This window comes from Ptiloglossa arizonensis, chromosome 2, assembly GCF_051014685.1.
Source record: "Ptiloglossa arizonensis isolate GNS036 chromosome 2, iyPtiAriz1_principal, whole genome shotgun sequence".
Classification (NCBI taxonomy): Eukaryota; Metazoa; Arthropoda; class Insecta; order Hymenoptera; family Colletidae; genus Ptiloglossa; species Ptiloglossa arizonensis.
The window spans coordinates 20469155-20486608 of record NC_135049.1 but is presented as its reverse complement, the minus strand read 5'-3'; the positions used below and the strand labels follow the sequence as shown (position 1 = coordinate 20486608).

General features: G+C 49.5%; 1 protein-coding gene across 5 annotated transcripts in view; it reads left to right on the top strand.

Annotated features, from left to right (window-relative positions):
- The window catches only part of LOC143143839 (cell adhesion molecule 3-like), a 46280-nt gene extending 40832 nt beyond the window's left edge, over positions 1-5448 (top strand). For 4 of the 5 annotated variants that reach the window (XM_076305575.1, XM_076305576.1, XM_076305577.1 and 1 more), the window contains exons 6-9: positions 545-678; positions 2498-2610; positions 2841-2914; positions 4172-5448. In XM_076305575.1, coding sequence (XP_076161690.1) covers positions 545-678; positions 2498-2610; positions 2841-2914; positions 4172-4257 — 407 coding nt within the window. In that variant the 3' untranslated portion in view covers positions 4258-5448. The remainder of the gene's footprint in view (positions 1-544; positions 679-2497; positions 2611-2840; positions 2915-4171) is intronic. The other variant, XM_076305579.1, reaches the window with a different exon arrangement.
- Positions 5449-17454: the final 12006 nt, after the last annotated feature.

Here is a 17454-nt window from a genome sequence, read left to right as displayed (position 1 = left end):
CCGCGGGCATCGTTCGCGTCTCGACCGAATCCCCCTTCCGTCCTTTCTCCTTCCACCGTTACCATCCTTCTTTCCGCGAAGCCATTTCACCCGTGCGAAACGGACGCGAAGGAGCGAGGAGCGAATTTCGCGTCTGCCCGTTTCTCGACGCGATCCTCCGCTCCTCGAGGAAAACGACGAAAGAGTACGGCGTTCACGGGAACGAGACTTGCCAGCGCGCGAGACCTCGAGATCCGTCGTCTAATCGTGCGCGAACGCGAACACGACGGCGTTACGACAGTTTGCGGAACAGAAACACGATCCGGCTCGGCGTCGAAGGGGAGTCTCGAGTCTCGAAGCGCGCCCGAGTCGAACCGGGGGTCGACGAAAGCGTTTAGTACCGGGGTAAAGTTGGTCGTTAACGAGGAAGCCCTCGACGCTGCTCCCCGCCCCGTAAATCGTGTTATAAAAGGAACCGTTTATTAAAAAGCGTGCCCGTCGACTCGAAGACGTTGTAGCTACGAACGGAAGCGATCGCGCGTAAACGATCTCGGCGCTGTTGCAGTTCTTCCGCAAGACGGCCCGACGATAACCGGAGAGGAGAAGATTTACGCTACCGGCGACGTCCTTGGCCTGAATTGCACCAGCGGAAAGTCTCATCCGGCAGCGAATCTCAAGTGGTTCATCAACGGTGCGCAGGTGAGCCGAGCCGGTGACGTTCCTTCGCTATTTCGTTCGCGGCGTTCTTTTCCTCGATCGTGAGATACGGAGAGGGCGAGAGAACGCGATCGCAGGAACGAGAGGGAAAGAGAGAGAGAGAGAGAGAGAGAGAGAGAGAGAGAGAGAGAGAAAAGAGAAGAGGGAAGACGAGCTCGCGAGGCCGAGCGAGGGGCGGGTCTCGCGCTACGATACTCGATGAATCGAAGCTGCGATCAACGAGACGAGAGTACGACGAACTCGTGGCTTCGTCGCACGGCGCAACGTAACGTTTCCGTTCCGATTCCCTCTCGCGTTTTCGGCGATACCGTGATACGGCGAAACCTCGCGGCGGAAAAGTCTCGCAAGGGATCGATAGGAAGTCGGTGAAACACCGAAACTCGGCCAACTCGGTTAATTGCTAATTACGCGAGCTGCGTCGCGCGGACGAAAGGAATCCAATTTACCTCCGAAGAAGGCCGTTGGTAGTTCGCGGCGGTAAGAACCGTGTGGCAACCTCTCGACGTGTTCGGCGCCGTTTTCCCGTCCCTCGAAGGATTTAAATATAATCCGCAAAGTGGAGGCGGTTGACGTGCCGAAGCGCGCGGGCCCGCGCTCGCGTGCAACTGTACGGGCTCAAAGACCGCGCCAATGAACGTCGGTGCTCCTTCGGGGCTTCGCGACGAATCGCGCCGACTCGAAAAGTTTCCTCTTATCCCCGCTCGTCGCGTCTCTCTTTTTCTCGCGCCACGCTCACGAACTTCCTCGTTCGAAACACGGCAACGTCGTCGACGATGTCCATTAAGAGTTGAGCGAGTTTAGCGCGGCACTTAACGCGAGCAATATTGTTTCGAAAACGTTCCCTCGCCGTCGCGAGTCTCGAAAGATTCGACGAAGCCGTCGCGCGCCTCCCGTTTCGACTTTCCTCCGACGTCTCGCGAGCCTCGAGGGACGAACGATCGTTCGTTTCGCCCCCCCCCCCTACCCCCACCACGATGGCGGTGTTAATCTTCGATTCTTTTTCAATTACTCGCCTCGGGGCGAGCATCGGAAGCCCCTCGACGCGACCGTTTCCTCCTCCTCCCGGCGAATCGATAGCTATCGCCCTTCGAAAAGCGCGCGCGATCGTCGCTAAAGCTTCGAAAGAATCCGGTGACGGATAGGGGTCGGTGGATCGCGGAAGAACGAACGACGAAATTCGAGCGAGGCGGACCGTCGGAGAAAGCGAGAGGCGGTTCAACGAAGCGTACGACCAAGGACAAAAGTAGGACGGACGGGATCAAAGGGAAAGAGAGCCTCCGCGAGTCGACGAGTACGGCTTAAAAATGATTTAATTTCGAGACTCGTTTATCTCCGCGGCCCTTCCCTCGCTCTCCGTCACCGGCACCTTCCTCGGTTCTCCGTAATGGAGATACGGAAGGAACGAGAGCACCGGGAACCGTGGACGGACGCGAGATCGAGTCGTTCGCGGAGGAAACGTTCGAGCGGGAAATGTTCTCGGTAAACGTTCGGAGAAAGGTTCAGTTCCGCGGTCTCGGCCTGCGGCGAATCGTTCGCTCTCCGAGGAAATCTCGATCGCCGACTCTCGCCCGTACCCCGTTACGACGAATCGCCCGCCGTTCTCGTATCGTAGTCGTTTCGGCGGCTCGCGACTCGAATCGCGTCGAGAAATATTCTCGACGATTTCCATACGCGGACGCGATAATCCGTAACTCGTTTCGATCCGCTCGAGGCGCGAAAGTCGCTCGCGGAAGTTCGCCGCGGTCGTAGTCACGATCTCGATAGAACTCGAAGAACGCGTTCCGTCGTTGGTCCGTTTCAGGTGAAGCCCGACTCGGAATCGGTGTTCGAGCTGCACGGACTCTACTCGGTGATATCCAGTTTACGACTCCAGTTGGAACCGGATCATATCGCCGGCGACAAAATAAACGTCAGGTAATTTCACCTTGGACAATCATCTCCCCGACAAACCAGCACCACCACCACCATCTCCACCACCACTACCACCACCACTACCACCACCACCATCACTATCACCACCGTCACCACCATCACCACCACCACCACTACCACCACCACCACCACCACCACCACCACCACTGCCACGCCACCATCGCTTGATCCAGCTCTCGACGATTAATGCGTCTCTATAAATTTTGTCGAAGATGCGAGGCGACCGTGGAATTGGATTCGAACTCGGACGCGCCGCTCGTCGAGACGCGCACCACGGAAGTTTTCGGTAAGCCTTCGCGCGATTGCGCGCCCCCCGTTCCATCTCTCTCGGTCCCCTCGTCTCTTTCCTCGTCGCCGTACGGAGAGAGAGAGGGGTTGGTAAAACGCGGTAAAGCGACGGACGCGTTAATTAACGCGAGCCTGACGGCACGAGAAACGATTACCTCGTTATTTCCGAGCGAAAGAGGCGCGGAACGAGCGAGAGAACGCGACGAGTCACTTTCGCAGGAAATTAAGCATCGCCCGTGCGCTCCGACGAATTAAGGATGCTTTACGATCACCGGTCGGTGTTCGCCCGCACGCCGCGCCGCTCCGCGCCGCGCCGCGCCGCGCCGCGAAGCCATCGGCCGCTCTCGCCTTCGACCGCCGCGAACTCGGCACGGAGTTCTCCCTCGAGGCCGCGGCATCGCGCGATCCATCGAAATTAAAACGATAATTTACGTTCCTTTCGCCTTTCGCGATCCCTTGCTCCCGCCGGCCGAAGCGAGCAACCGAGTTACCCCGGAAAAAATCGATCACGAAACGAGCGAGAATCTCGGTGTCCCGTCCGCCTTCTCTCGCGACGGAACGTTCCACGGTACGGCCGGTTAACGTCCACCGAAAGATCGCCAAGGGGATGAAAAACCAGCGAGCGGAACGGGACGAAGAACGGAGGAGAGAAGGAACGCCGAACGTCTCGACGAAATTGCTCTTAACGATCCTCGATTTTCTCGTTAGTCGGAATCATTCTTGGAAACGACGTACGTCGCGTCGCGTCGAGTCGCGTCGCGCCGCACCGCGTCGATCGCGTTTACCGTTTTTGTTCCCGTTCCAGTTCCCGTTCCACGTTTCCGTGCTCTTCCACCTTCCTTTGAATCGTTCGGAAAGACCCGCGGCCGAATTTCGTACGTCGAAACTTTCCGTCGTTCGAGCCACCCTCTCGCCCCTCGACGTCGAACCTCTCCCTCTTTTTATCGGCACGTTCTCTTTCTCTTTCTATCTCTACCTTCTTCGTTCTCTCTTTCTCTCTCCCACTCTCTCTCTCTCTTTTATCCGCGCCCGACGTCGCTTTCACGGCCGACCGGCAGCAAGGATCGAGGATAAACGTCGCTCAACGTCGACCAAAGTGCAAAGTTACGAGGCGACGGGGCGCAAAGTTTCGCCCGCTTCGGTTAAAAAGCTCGAAATCGTCGCGAAATTTGGAACGGCGTGGCGCGAACCACCAGGACGGCGAATCGTCGTTCGCACGACAATCGACGTACCGTCTTTCTCTCGGATGTTTCAGTGGAGGGCCACGCGAGCGTCGCGACGCCCTCCGTGTGCCTGACGGTGGCGAGCGCGCTGATGCTGCGACTACTGCCGCCCGTTTAGAGAATCTAGCAGCGAGCCAGCCAGCGAATCGGGGCCATCGACTCGCCGGGACTCGCTCGCGCTGGTGATCGCGACGGCGACTGGACTCGCGGGAATCGACCGAACCAACGAGAAGCCGGAACGGACGGCCAACGTGACGAAGGAGGAATAGAAAGAAGCCGAAACACGGAGGCTATCGCGAGGAAAGACGATACGAAGCGTCGACGGCTGGCGACGACAGGTGTACGGAGACGATAGGGACGAACGAACGGCATCGAGGAGGACGCGGTGCCCGCTCACGAGTCAACGAGCAGCAGCATCGATGGTCGATCGATCGACGGGATCGAGCGCGGTCGTACGCGGATTATCGTCTCGTTTTGCGGCACGCGACTCCAAAGTACGATTTACGAGCCCGTAAGCCGATTAATTTGTAAAATTCGACGTACACGGCCGGAGCGGATATTGGTCGAAATTTGCCGGGTGGGTCGCGATCGGGAACGTCGATCGTGGCGAGTAGTCGCGAGCGAAGCGTCTCGATGTTCCGCCGCATATTTCGCCGTTTTTCTCGCATACCGCGTTGTTCACGCGTAGCACGCAACGACGCGTACGTGTACCCGTTACGGCTTCGAAGCTTCCACTCCCCTCTACTTGTACTTCCGAAAGGACGCGACGCGTCGCCACGCCACGCCACACTTCTAGCTCGTAGTCGCAAATTACGCGTCTCGTTCGCGCGACCGACCGACCGATCGCTTCCGAATCCGCACCGCTGACCACCGATCGGCTTTTCTCGCGACTCCCTCCTACTCGAACAACCCTATTTGTGCGTGCATGCGCGTGTGTCTGTATGTCTGTCTGTCTGTATGTCTGTCTGTGTGTCTGTGTGTCTGTGTGTCTGTGTGTCTGCGTGTGCATGCGTGTATACATTGTACATACTTGCGACGCGCGTAACATACCTTGTCGTATCTACGTACCTTACCGATTAGAACGAACAATCCGAGATCGCATCGATGCGATATTTAACGCGCTTTCCGTAGCATAGGCAACGACCGGTGGCGTCCAATCGCGAACGTTTCTCGGTCGGTGATCGTCGACCGTTCGCGAGCAACCGCCACTCGTCGACATCCCGAAACCCGTCGGAAAGATTACGTACTTGTGTGTATGGCCTAATGTATATATTTCGCATATTTAGTAAATAAATCGTATTTCATTACAGGCGATCGTTCGATACAATCCTGGCACGTGTCCCGAATCCTTCTTCGCGTTTCGTCCGGAAACGGTGATCTCTTCCTCTCTTCCTCGTTCTTCGTTCCCAACGATCGACCGCTCGAAAACGTCTTCCTGTTCGGCAGCCCGCCGCGGGGAATGTGTTCCGGTTTGTCGGCTAGCCGCGTCCTCCGGCGCTCGGGAAAGAATTAATTAACGCTCGTTCGTGACACGGGACGATACGGACCGAGGCTCGTCGAAGAGGCTTCTTCCTTTACCCGATACGAAGGGAATTCTGAAGCGAATAAACGGTCGATCGACGCGGACACGGCCCCGGAAGGCGGTCGATGCTAATGGCCCGTGTCGGACCAGACGGCCGGCCCGGTTCGGTCCTCTGAATATGTATCGATACGTGTTTCGCCTCGACGGTCGGGAAAGATCCTCGCGAAATCGCGATTCGAGAACGGTCCAAAATCGGCCGTGATCGATGCCGTCGTGGACGACGACGACGGTGCGACTCGTTAACCGAATCATCGAACGTTTCGGGCAACCCGAGCGGAGACCGATATCGGACCGCTCTTTCGAACAGAAAACCGAGACAACGTACGAGGAAACCTTCCGACGACGAAAATTAAACTGCGAGAAACGTCGACAATATCGCCAAGTAAATTTCCGTTGTGTCGAGAGGAGGTCACGGTTCTTTGAATTAGTTCCGCGAATGTACCGATTAATTGGCCATTTGGTTCGTGCACGAAGAACGTATCGGCCGACGTACGACGTTACGCGAGACTGAACCCGTATCCCGTTTCGCACACGGGGTCACGATTATGGCGGTAAGTAAATACGGATGCAGGATCGGGTTCCCCGACCCGAGAAGAAACGAAATTCGCGACATCGAGGTAGGAGCGATTACGCGATGGCGCGTTGGAAATTTTTTCCCTCCTTTTTTTTCTCTCGACACCTACGTGCTTGAAAGCTTCGTCGATGTTGTATCATACGAGGCGAGAAACGTGTCTCGCGACGCTTCTATCGTCGCTATTTGTCCCGGAAAATGGACAATGGTCGTCAAACGGATACGATAATACACCGACTTCGATAAGACTTTTTAAAACGTTACGTGCCTCGTAAGGTAGCACGGTTGCTTGGCCGTCTAGTAGTTAACTTCGTAACGGGTCGCTCTTGGTAAAATATAACGGCCATTTATCCAAACCGGTGTTCGTCCTATCGGGTATACCGCGAGGATCTCGCCTAGACCACTTTTATTTAAGCTCTTTATTAACGACACTGTCGATGTTTCTCAACGCCGTAGACTTTTATTAAACGACGACGACGACGACGAACTAAAACTCTTCGACGAGATGAATTCGGTTTTGGACAATAATCTTATCGGACCGTTCGCAGATCTTTTCGGGCAACGTTTCGAAATTTGAATACGCATAAGTTTTAACAAATTCTCGATATTATGTCGACGTTATTACGAAAACGTGAGAGTATCGAATAAAAATTATTACAGTTTTTAATGTATTTCTGTTGTGTTCTCTTGTTGGCAAATTTTTAAAAACACTGTGACTTAGAAATTGGCTCGAACCATTCTTAAGTAGGTAACGTCGACAGAGACGGACAACGTTTTTAAAATCATCTAGAAATATCGTATATTAAAGTTATCGGTTTGCGTAGCGAATTATCTTTTCGATACCTTAACGTATGGCCGAAGAAAATAAAATTTTAAACCGCAACTATGACCGTTCGAATGGAAGTTACGTTCCTTTGGTAAATTAATTTGTAACGCATATTTTGATTATTTTTTCTCGCGAGAATTACGTGTTTTCAATTTGAAGAACGTCCCTCGCGAAGCCAACGAGATTTTTGCGTCGGTTTTCAAAAATCGTCTTTGCTCTCGTCCCTACTTAGTAACGATCTCCACTATCGGAATTAACTTTATCATCGTCGTAGCAGGTTAAAACGATATCTACGTGTTATCGAAACTTAGTTTACGAGAATTACGCGTTTTTTACGTGAGGAAACTATTGACCGCAACGGAAAGTAAAATGTTACGATGTAAAATTTTCAGACACGTTCGATCGCTTTCGCTGTAACGAAATAGCAGCCGACGTCTAGAGCCTTTGACAAATAATTTGAGAAATATTTACCTCTCCGTCTCTCCTGTCGATGCATTTCCTCCTCGATTACCTCATATACATCCGCTACGAAGTCTAATAGAGTTAATACAACGAACGTGTTGTTTACCGGACCAAATGGTAGTTCTGAATATTATCTTGAACAACGGAAATATAATTTTCTACAAAATCTCCGACGACAACGAATTCATCGGGCTCTGAACTTTATTATTTGCATTTGAAATAAATGTATGCTCTGATTTTTTCATTGATTTGTACCTTGTGTCGGTATTTGTCCATCGACGACACAAAATAGATACGATTTTTCGAACGTATCTTAGAATCTTTTACGAAACGAGCTCAAAATTTGGACAACATTTGCAATTATTCGAGTTCCAAAAATCATTCGGTGCGTCGCAACGCATATTTCATAGCAACCTGTTTTACGTACACGGAAAATCAGAGGATGCAGAAATTAATTTTTGCAGTTTGACGCCGGTTTCACATTTTGATGCGCGGCACATGCAAACGTGTATATACGCAGAATGTATATCACGAGTTGCTGCTAATGTACACTCTTCAGGACGAAGCTGGGCAAATGTAACTCGATCCAATGTTTATCGACGTGTTCCGTTCTTTCGAAAACGAATACGGTTCATTGAAATGAGGTATTTAGAATCAAACAGATTTGAATGTGCTTTTTCAAACCGTTTCTTTCAACGAAACCCTTTTTCCCAGTCACGATTCCATTGATTCGCCATTGAAATGTAATCATTACATTTCAAATAAGGTAAAATTGGATCAGAATCGAAACGTTTTTGTTATCAGAATAGAACAAAATACTCTTTTTATATGCAATTGTTCGGTGGCAGTTACCATGTAACGTAGAACCGTTCGCAAAATCGACTGTACGTAGTGTTTGACTAATTCGCCATAATTTTGGAAGAAAAGCTAAAAGATAATTGGTTATCATAATTTAATCAGAATCTGTACTTTTATTTATCTTTGGTTAAAATTTCGCCGTAAAAGCAATCGCGATTATTGCGAGAAAAATGGCACACACATTTTTGTTTCACCGTTGGTTACATGAATTTTAATTTTTTTCATCGCAATTCCGTGCGATGACAAACATTGAATTTATCGATGACTGGTACAAAATATGGAGTGTCTGTTTCAGTGATTCGGTAATCGTAGAATATTTTTTTTTTATTAATATGTAAGCTTTCATTCAATCTGTCATGTAGGCATTTGGTAGATAGATTGATACGAACGTAACACTAAAAGTTATTGCTGCCTGTATTATCGGGACGAGTAATTTTCCTACGAGAATTACCGTGCAATCATGGATTTATCGCAAAACATTTTACCACATTCTCAACTCTACTTTTATCGGAATCGCCATCGTTGACCATAAAGTTTTAACGTGCTCTTCTACAAGAATGCTCTAAATTCTTGATTGGACAAACTTTAACCGACAACTGCTGCCATAGTGTACTTCAAGGTTTCGACGCTTCTTTTGCAATGTTTGCGTATCGTGCAATCTTTGTACCGTTTGGTCTGTTTCGGTATCGCAAAATGATTTCAACATCTCGTTTGCACTATTTTAAACTTTCATAGCAAGAACGAACTTGTGCTCAAGTTTGAACGATAATTACAATATGTACCGACAAACAGAGATTAACACTAAACTCTCATCCTCGGTAAAGCCGTATACATCGACAAACCGATAAAAGAAGGCCATTGTAACTTGGAACGCAGCTTCTGACGGAGAAACGTTTTAAGAACGTTTTAAGAATTCTATACTTGAAAACGCAACTAAGGTTGTAGCAGAGAGGAGAATCTTCGAGATTCGAAACTTTTCCGATTCGACTATCGATTCGCAACGTCGGGCTTTCTTCTAGGTACAAGTTCGAGAAATTGATCGAAAATCCAGTAGCGATCGACTGCGTAATATTTGTTATTTTTAATGTTGGTGACTTTTTTTCGAAGAAACAACAAACACCAGTGAACCGGTATCGATTGAAAATTTTACCGAATTACCGATAATTAAAAAACCTGGTAAATTTACAATCCCCGGTACCGTGCAAATATACCGGTGCACTTTGATGCAGCGTTAACTACAATTAATTTCTGTATGGCCAATTTTAAAGTGCCTGCATCTTTCAACATTTGTCCGTAAAGAGGATAAGTACAATCACATTTTTTTTTTGAAAATTGAATTTACTCAAAAGAGTTACAAAACGGAATGGTTAAAATAAATTGATTTCGACCGAAAAACATACTTTTGATTCGCAACTACGATATCATCGCTGAAGAACTTTTGAAAACTTATATCGGTCCGTTTGTTGGTTCAACGGTTATAAGTTATCGAACAAAAATTAGCAACGCATTTCGAACGATCGTAAAATGAACAATGTACAACGAGTTTCGACAGAAGTCAATTTGTCGCTCCAGAAAATGTCCGATTTCGCGTGAAACGACACATTTGCAAAGAAATGATCGATCTTTGAAAATGCAGTAAAAACGATACGCTAATATTTTGCATTTCCAAATGTCGGGGAAGAATAAGAATGAACCAATCGGATTTTTGTACCGGAATGCTCCAACCATTAAGTTGTCCAGGTCGTCGACGATTCTTTCTCTCCATAAGCCTCGTAAGACACAATATGGCTGCCGCCTGCAATATCATTCGCATCCGTCGAAAGAAAGGTATAATTAAATTTTCTTACTCCATTAACGACACCCAGATTTGAATGCGCGAGAGGAAGTACACGACCGAGGAAAATCACCTTTACCTCGACTCTCTCCTTTACCACGTATTTCCAACGTATCAAAAATGCTACCTCCAAAGCTCTAAACGTTCTCGGTCCTTCGCAATTCTATATGCCTCATTAGTTTAATCCGCATCTTGAATATGCATCTCAAATTCGGAATCCTTTGCAACTATACTGTACTAAGCTGCTTGAGAATATTCAACGCAAATTCTTAAGGTACGTCTCTTACAAGATTGGTAGACTTACGGATATAACACGTCACGATTATGACAATATTCCAAACTACGAGCGAATGCTTGCTCCTAAGCAACGCTGATCCGCGGCAGACCTTACGCTTATATTTCGAGCCGTAAATTGGACTATAGAACGTTCAAAAATACTATAACTGCTAAAAATAATAGTATTTATATACGACTCCGTGGCCGATCTCGTTAGGAAAATAGAAGCACGTTATCGGAACGTGTGCGAGCGTAAATTACTTGAATATTCTATAAACTTATTCGACGGATCGATGAGCGCATTCAAAAATTTACCTCGTTGTCGGTCACCTCGAAATATTATGGTACATTCGCTCCTATTAGTATGTTCAATGTATTCCATACCAAAGGTTTATACTTTATACATAAGTTATTATTATCACTATTATCGTTATTATTATTACTACCGTATTATTATTGTTATTGTTGTTATTATTTTAATTTCTCACGTTTGTGAATTTTGATCTACGACGGGATTTCTTTCGTATCGTATACTTTTCCTTCACTGTAGTATTTTCTTGACTATTGTTGTTGTTTTCAGCCTGTTTCTATCGTTTCCAGTTTTATCGCTTTATAGTAGCATCGCACGATGGTTTTGTTCATTTCTTGGATTCATATTATGCGTTGCCGTGGTAGAGCAGCTTTAACGGTTGACGGTCGTTCCTTCAAAACACAATTAACTGGGTTTGACATCTAGGTTTTCCTTATTATGGTATTTTTGGATGTACAGTTTTCAGGTGACCCGACAGATACCAGCTGTCACCATTGGCCTGTACGTATGCTGCCACTTCCAGCGATGACTCCAAGGATGCTCTGGCGTACCACAGGCAACGATTTTCTTCCCAAGTATCTTTTCTTGATTTCCTCCATTTACACGGGTGTTCCCTTTTAGTCGCCTTGTACGACACGCAGGGATTACGTTGGGCCTATTCTTACTCCCGAACCAACTGGAAGTTGTTATTATTACTATTATTAGTGTTAATATTAATACGGGATTGGATAATAGGTGAACGTTTCAATTGCGAACGAATCGAAGAGTTATATATAGAGTTAAAAAAGTAGAAGAGTTGGGAAGGCCTACGGTCGATCGTGGATAATGTATTATTAAGATGCTGGAGAAGGATAGGAAAAATCGGAACATATTTAGAACCGACACGAATATAACACTCGTGGACGTTGAAGCGCAGCTTGCTTTTTGCTCACAAGGAGCAAGTTCGTTGATCGAAGTACGATTGTAACGGTGCCGCATTTTCCAGTTTCTCGATGATACGATGAATTTTAGATCGTCGATATGTACGTGTATTCGCACATAGTGGTGAAACACCGTTTAAAATAACATCGGAAATATCATTAATAAGTAAGTTAAAAATAGGTGAACCCGATAATCTCTTTGAAATAGTGATCATTAAATCTTACGATCCGAGTTTCTGTCAGTTATAAAAGTGGATAACCGAGAGAGGAAGACATCTTGCATACCAAGTGCTCAAAGTTTCGATAAAAGAACGGGATGATTCACAGAGTCGAAAGCTTCGCGGAAATCAGTATTTACTGCATCTACCTGAAAATCTTTCCGAATGTTGTTACGTACAACGCGACGGTAAATCGGCGGAATGGAAAACCGCGAACAAGAGGTGGAATGTGCGTGTCCGGGAGTGTTTGTAATAAATTTCGGACGAGAATGCGGTATTTCAACGGTGCTGTTTATCGGTGAATTGGCAAACTGCGATCCCGGTCGATCGTACCGGAATAGTCGAGCGATTAAAAGTTTTTCTTCTTTCCGCGCTTCGAAAGGGCGGGTTAAGAAAGGTGAGTACCGATTGATACGAATCGCGAGGTATTTTAGGAGAAAAAAAATAATCGACCCCGGGTCAAGGAGAACGCTTTGTAAATGGAACGAGGACAGTGTCGAGTAAATTTTCCTTCGTCGGTTTTCTTACGAAAGCCGACTACAACCACCGACGTAACGCGAGCGGCGGTTTCTTTCTCTCGTGTACGGTGGGACGCGAAGAGCAACGATAATATCGATAAATTCGTACGAAGAGAGAAAACCGAGTCGAGTCCACGGCCGAAAGGAAACGCTATCGAATCGGGAAAAGCTAACAAAATTGAAATAAAGATGATATCGGAGAGAACGAACGCGAAGCTAGAACCAAGAGAGGTACGATATAACGCGTTAGTTGCATCGTTGGTTCGCGTAGTATTAGGTACATTATAGTCGTCTGTATTAATGAAATCAACACAAGGGAACAGAACGAACAGAGAGGATACGGTGTCCAGCGAGGCATCGACGAGAGGCGGATCTCTCCCGTAGCGAGCGAATTGCTTTGCGTTCGCGATGCCCGCGGCCCAAAGACGCGACGCAAGACGTTTCGGTCGTTGTTTCGTTCGGATGGAACCTGACAAACGAAAACGATCTCGCGAGAGCATCGCGCTAAAAACGAAAGAAGCAAAAAGGTCACGTTAACGATTTTTTACACCGAACGGGGAAACATTTGTCGCCGTTCTCGTATCTATAGCCGCGGTTCGAACGGAGAAACCGGCGGCGCGCTCCCGCGTCCGTGGCCCGCGAGTTCTTTCTCTTTAAAATTGTCTCCGCGGACGTTCGAACGGCGCGGATTTCCAGCATTTCTGGCTCGCTTACCGTCCATCGACTCCGTCCGCAGATAGCCCGACGAGCTTTATTAAAATTATTATAATCGCGAATCTCGAGACCGTGAACGCGGACTCCTAATAAATCCTCCGTTTCGATCGAAATTGAATTGAAAATTTGAAATTGAATTTCGAGTTGATCGATATTCCGGTCGCGGCCCCGTGTCGCCACCCCTTTAATTAACTTCTCCGGAGAGGGAGATTCTCTCTATTTCCCTTTGTCCTGGTATTCGCGTCTCCGCGCTGTCTTTCTTCTCGAATGACGTAAATCTCAATTATTCTTCCTTCGTCGTCGTCGTCGTCGTCGTTGTCGTTGTCGTCGTCGTCCGCCTAGACACTTTTTCTCGTCGCGGTGCATCGGTATCGGTCGTCGGAACGCGGCTACGTTTCCGCCGCTCGTTTATCTCGAAATGGACGAAAAACTCCTACGGGCAGGAGGAATCTTTCCGTGAAAGTAACCCGGTAGACGAAAATCATCAATACCCTTGAAAGTTTCAACCGCTTGGAGCACGCGCGAACCGTTTGGTTGCCGGTGCCGACGATCGTTCACCGTCCCCCCCGGTAATTTCTTCCGTTTCTCGCTGCATCCGGAATTGTAAAATGTTAAACAGGTTGTCAGGTAGCGGTGCACCTGCGCCGGCCTCGTTTCCAGCTCTGGAGAGGCCGCGCGCACGAAAGTAAAGTTCGTCTCCTTCGAGACACCGCGCTGGCGCGGTGCCGAGTCGCTACAAATAGAGGAGATCGAAACCCGCGAGTCGAACGATCTCTCCTCCGGCTCGGTATCGTTCCCCCGATGTTTCGAGGAAACATCGCGAAAGATTTTTACCGAGTAACGACGCACTCGCGGCCCTTATACGCCGGCCGTACTCGCGGGGCTAACCGAGCGCAAATATTGATTTTCAATTACGGCATTCGTGACTTCGCGCAATGTCCCTGCCGCAGGAGCGTGCCCGGCAGCCTTGGCATAAAATAAACTGCAATCTCAAGGTCCATCTCGATGCACCGCGGTTCTCGATCGATCCGACCTCGGTGCCACGTTCTCGGCCGAACCGAAACGCGAGCCTCTCGGCCGCCCGGTCTTTTCTAACCCCGCGTTTTTCAAAGCGGAAAGACCACCTCGAGAAGAGATCCCTACGAAACGCGCAGAATAGGGGGATAAGGAAGCTTTGCACTTTCATCGATCCGTTTCGCTCGAAATCCGTCGCCGGTGCTCCTTTGCGCGCATTGTAGCGGTAGAACGCGTACCCGATCGATCGAAACGGCGTCGAAAGTTTGCGCCGAGTGGACGTGCAACAGGGAATCGAGCAAAGGACCGACCGACGATGTCGGTCAACGGAAAACCAAGAGCGAAGAGGTGGCACGAGGAGGAGAACGAATAGAAAGAGGAGCGAGTAACGACCCGCCATCCTCGACGAAGCTCGCGATGGACAACACGAACGCGCACGAAAGAACCGGATCGAAAAACGCTAATTACTCAATCGTATCGACTCGATGTGCAAAGTAGCTACATCGTTTTTATCGCGGTTAAAATTTTTTCGCTCCAACGTCCCGATCTCCAGCTCGTTCGAAAAGAATCTCGAATCGATTGGTTCGAGTCGAGTCGAACGTATCGCGCGGCGAGGTCGAGCTTTGATTTTTGCGAAAAGGAAGAAGACGTTACCGGTTCGGCAGGGTTCCCTACGGTCCAAGAGCTATCGCTTCGATCCTCTTAACGTCCATCCAATCTTTTCCCCGTAAAATTTCGCGGTAAACCGTGTTCGGGACTCGTCTCGAGGCTCGAGATTATTTCTCGTGTCGGCGCGTCGTGATATTTGTATCGTAGCTCCTCGAACACGAGCTTCCGATGCTTAAATAGCGGGATAATCGATACCGTAGTATCCGTGCTCCTTGAATACCGTAAACGCGTATTCAACGTTTCGGGAACGAATTTTACTTCGCTGCGGAGCGAGCATTCCTTTCGCGCTAAAGCCGGCGAAAAGTTTCGAACGTCGGCCGGTTAGCGAGCGAGCGAGCACGCGAAGCCCCGATAATGCGCGACGACGCGACGACGCGAATCCCGACTTTCGAGAATCGGGCCGAAAACGAATGCCGCGAATACGGAGCACCTTGAATTACCAACTCCGACACGAAAGGTCGAAAATTTGTTCGGTCTCGCGAAACCGGCCGAAAATATCGATTATCCGACGACCCAGTTGTAAGAGTAAATATCGCATTGGCGCAGGTAACCTTCGTTAAGAACCGTTTCCTTCGAGCCGCTGATCGGTTCGAAACGAGACGAGCTACCATCGCTATAACGTCGTTGCGCGTCGACTCGTTCAACGTTCGGATGATACGGAACCAGAGCTCCGGCCTCCCGTCACTCTGAGAAAGACTCGAATTAAGAACAATGACGGGTAATCGATCATCTTCGGTGTACCTACTCCGAAACGTCAAGGTTCTTCGCCAACGATGCCAATGACCACCACAATCGTCTTTCCTCGACTCGGTGAAACTTTTCGACGAATCGACGCGGTGTACGTATCGGTCCTTGCAATTTTATGAAAAGCTAACAACCTAACGAAGGACGAAGAAGGTTGGAGGACCCAGGAAGAGGGAGAGCAATTAACGAGCTATCGAGTATTCGGTTATGTACGCTCGGCTCGTTCTTCGAACCGCTATTACCATGAACGGGTACAGCCTAGCGAACAAACGGTTTTTAAACGACGTCTAAACGGGCAAAGCGGCTGCCGAGGATCGTTAGGCGGACCAAGGTGAGGCGAGGCGAGGCGAGGCGAGGCGAGGCGAGGCGAGGCGAGGCGAGGCGAGGCGAGGCGAAGTGAGGCGAGGCGAGGCGAGGCGAGGCGAGGCGAGGCAAGGCGAGGTGAGGCGTGGCGGGGCGGGGCGGGGCTTGGCAAACGGAATAACGGAAAAGGCACTTTCCAAGGTGGAAGGTGGAAGGTGGAAGGTGGACCGAGGTAGCGAGCGAGCGAACAAGCCTTTCGACCGACGGAAAATCGTTCGATCGCGCACGAGACTTAACGAGATATCGTTAACGTCGCGTCGAGAACGAAAGTACGTAGGTACGCGCGCGTTCCTCGAAGCTGCTGCAAACTAACCCGTAAACGATGTCTCGATTTACGGGGGTACGTCTACTCTCGCGCGCGACAGCTCAAGTGCGCGCACCACAACGGATGGCCCTTTCGCGTCTTCGTCGCTTGATAATTTACGGTTCCCCGAAACTAGATCGAAGCCAACGACCCACGTAACCCGCGAGACGAGACGATACCGGTCCCCGGTTGAGTCTCGCGCCCGAAGATCTACGAAACACCGGAAAATACGCGTTCGGGACGGGAATTCGCGCAGAGCGCGGTGTCCGAGCGCGGGGAAATTTCATTAGCGCGATCGAGGAGGTCGTAGGAACGCGGCGAACGCGGCAGGTGGCGCGGAAAAAAACAAAATGGGATAGAAAGGAAGTCTTTGAGAGAAAGAAGTCAAAGACGGTCGGCTAACCGCGACTCGAACGTCTTGAATTCTCGGCACGTTCGTCGCGCGCGGCTCGCGCCAACTGCGAAATACGAGAACGTTTCGGTCTCCGTTTCGTTCGTTTTTTCCTCGACTCTCGACTCTCGCCTTCGCCATCCTTTCGCCTTTTTTTCGTACCTTTGTTACGTCCCGGCGAAAAGCGCCCGCGCAGCGATACCGTTTTTCTTCTCGGTCGCGAACTCGCTTTTTGTCCGACGAAATATACCCGCGAACGTCACCGCTTCGTCCTAAGACCAATTAAGACCGCGTATTTCGATCGTTCTTCCAACGTGCGCGTTCGTCGTTCCGGAAAAAAGTCGATGGAAACGCTGGCTCTAGTTTGTAGCCTGCGCGGACCCTTCTCGATCCCTCAGGCTCGAACGTTCGTGGCGTTTTCGAAACGAAGACACCGACCGAACGAGAAACCGAAAACGTTCGCCTCGATCTCTGGAGATGATCGGAAGACCGGCCGAGGCAGCCGCGAAACGCGCGTACAGGATAGCCGGTACTCGATACGCTTCGACAGTTTTCAAATTTTACGGTTTAACGAGCAATGGACGGTTCGATTGAAAGTAATCGACAGGAACGTCGACGGGTCGAGGGTATTAAAAACAGGATTTGGATGCAATTTCGCGCGTAATCCGCGGAAGCCTCCGAGTCGAGAGAGCGGCGCCACGTATCGACGGAAAAGGCACGCGGACAAACGATCGTATAGTC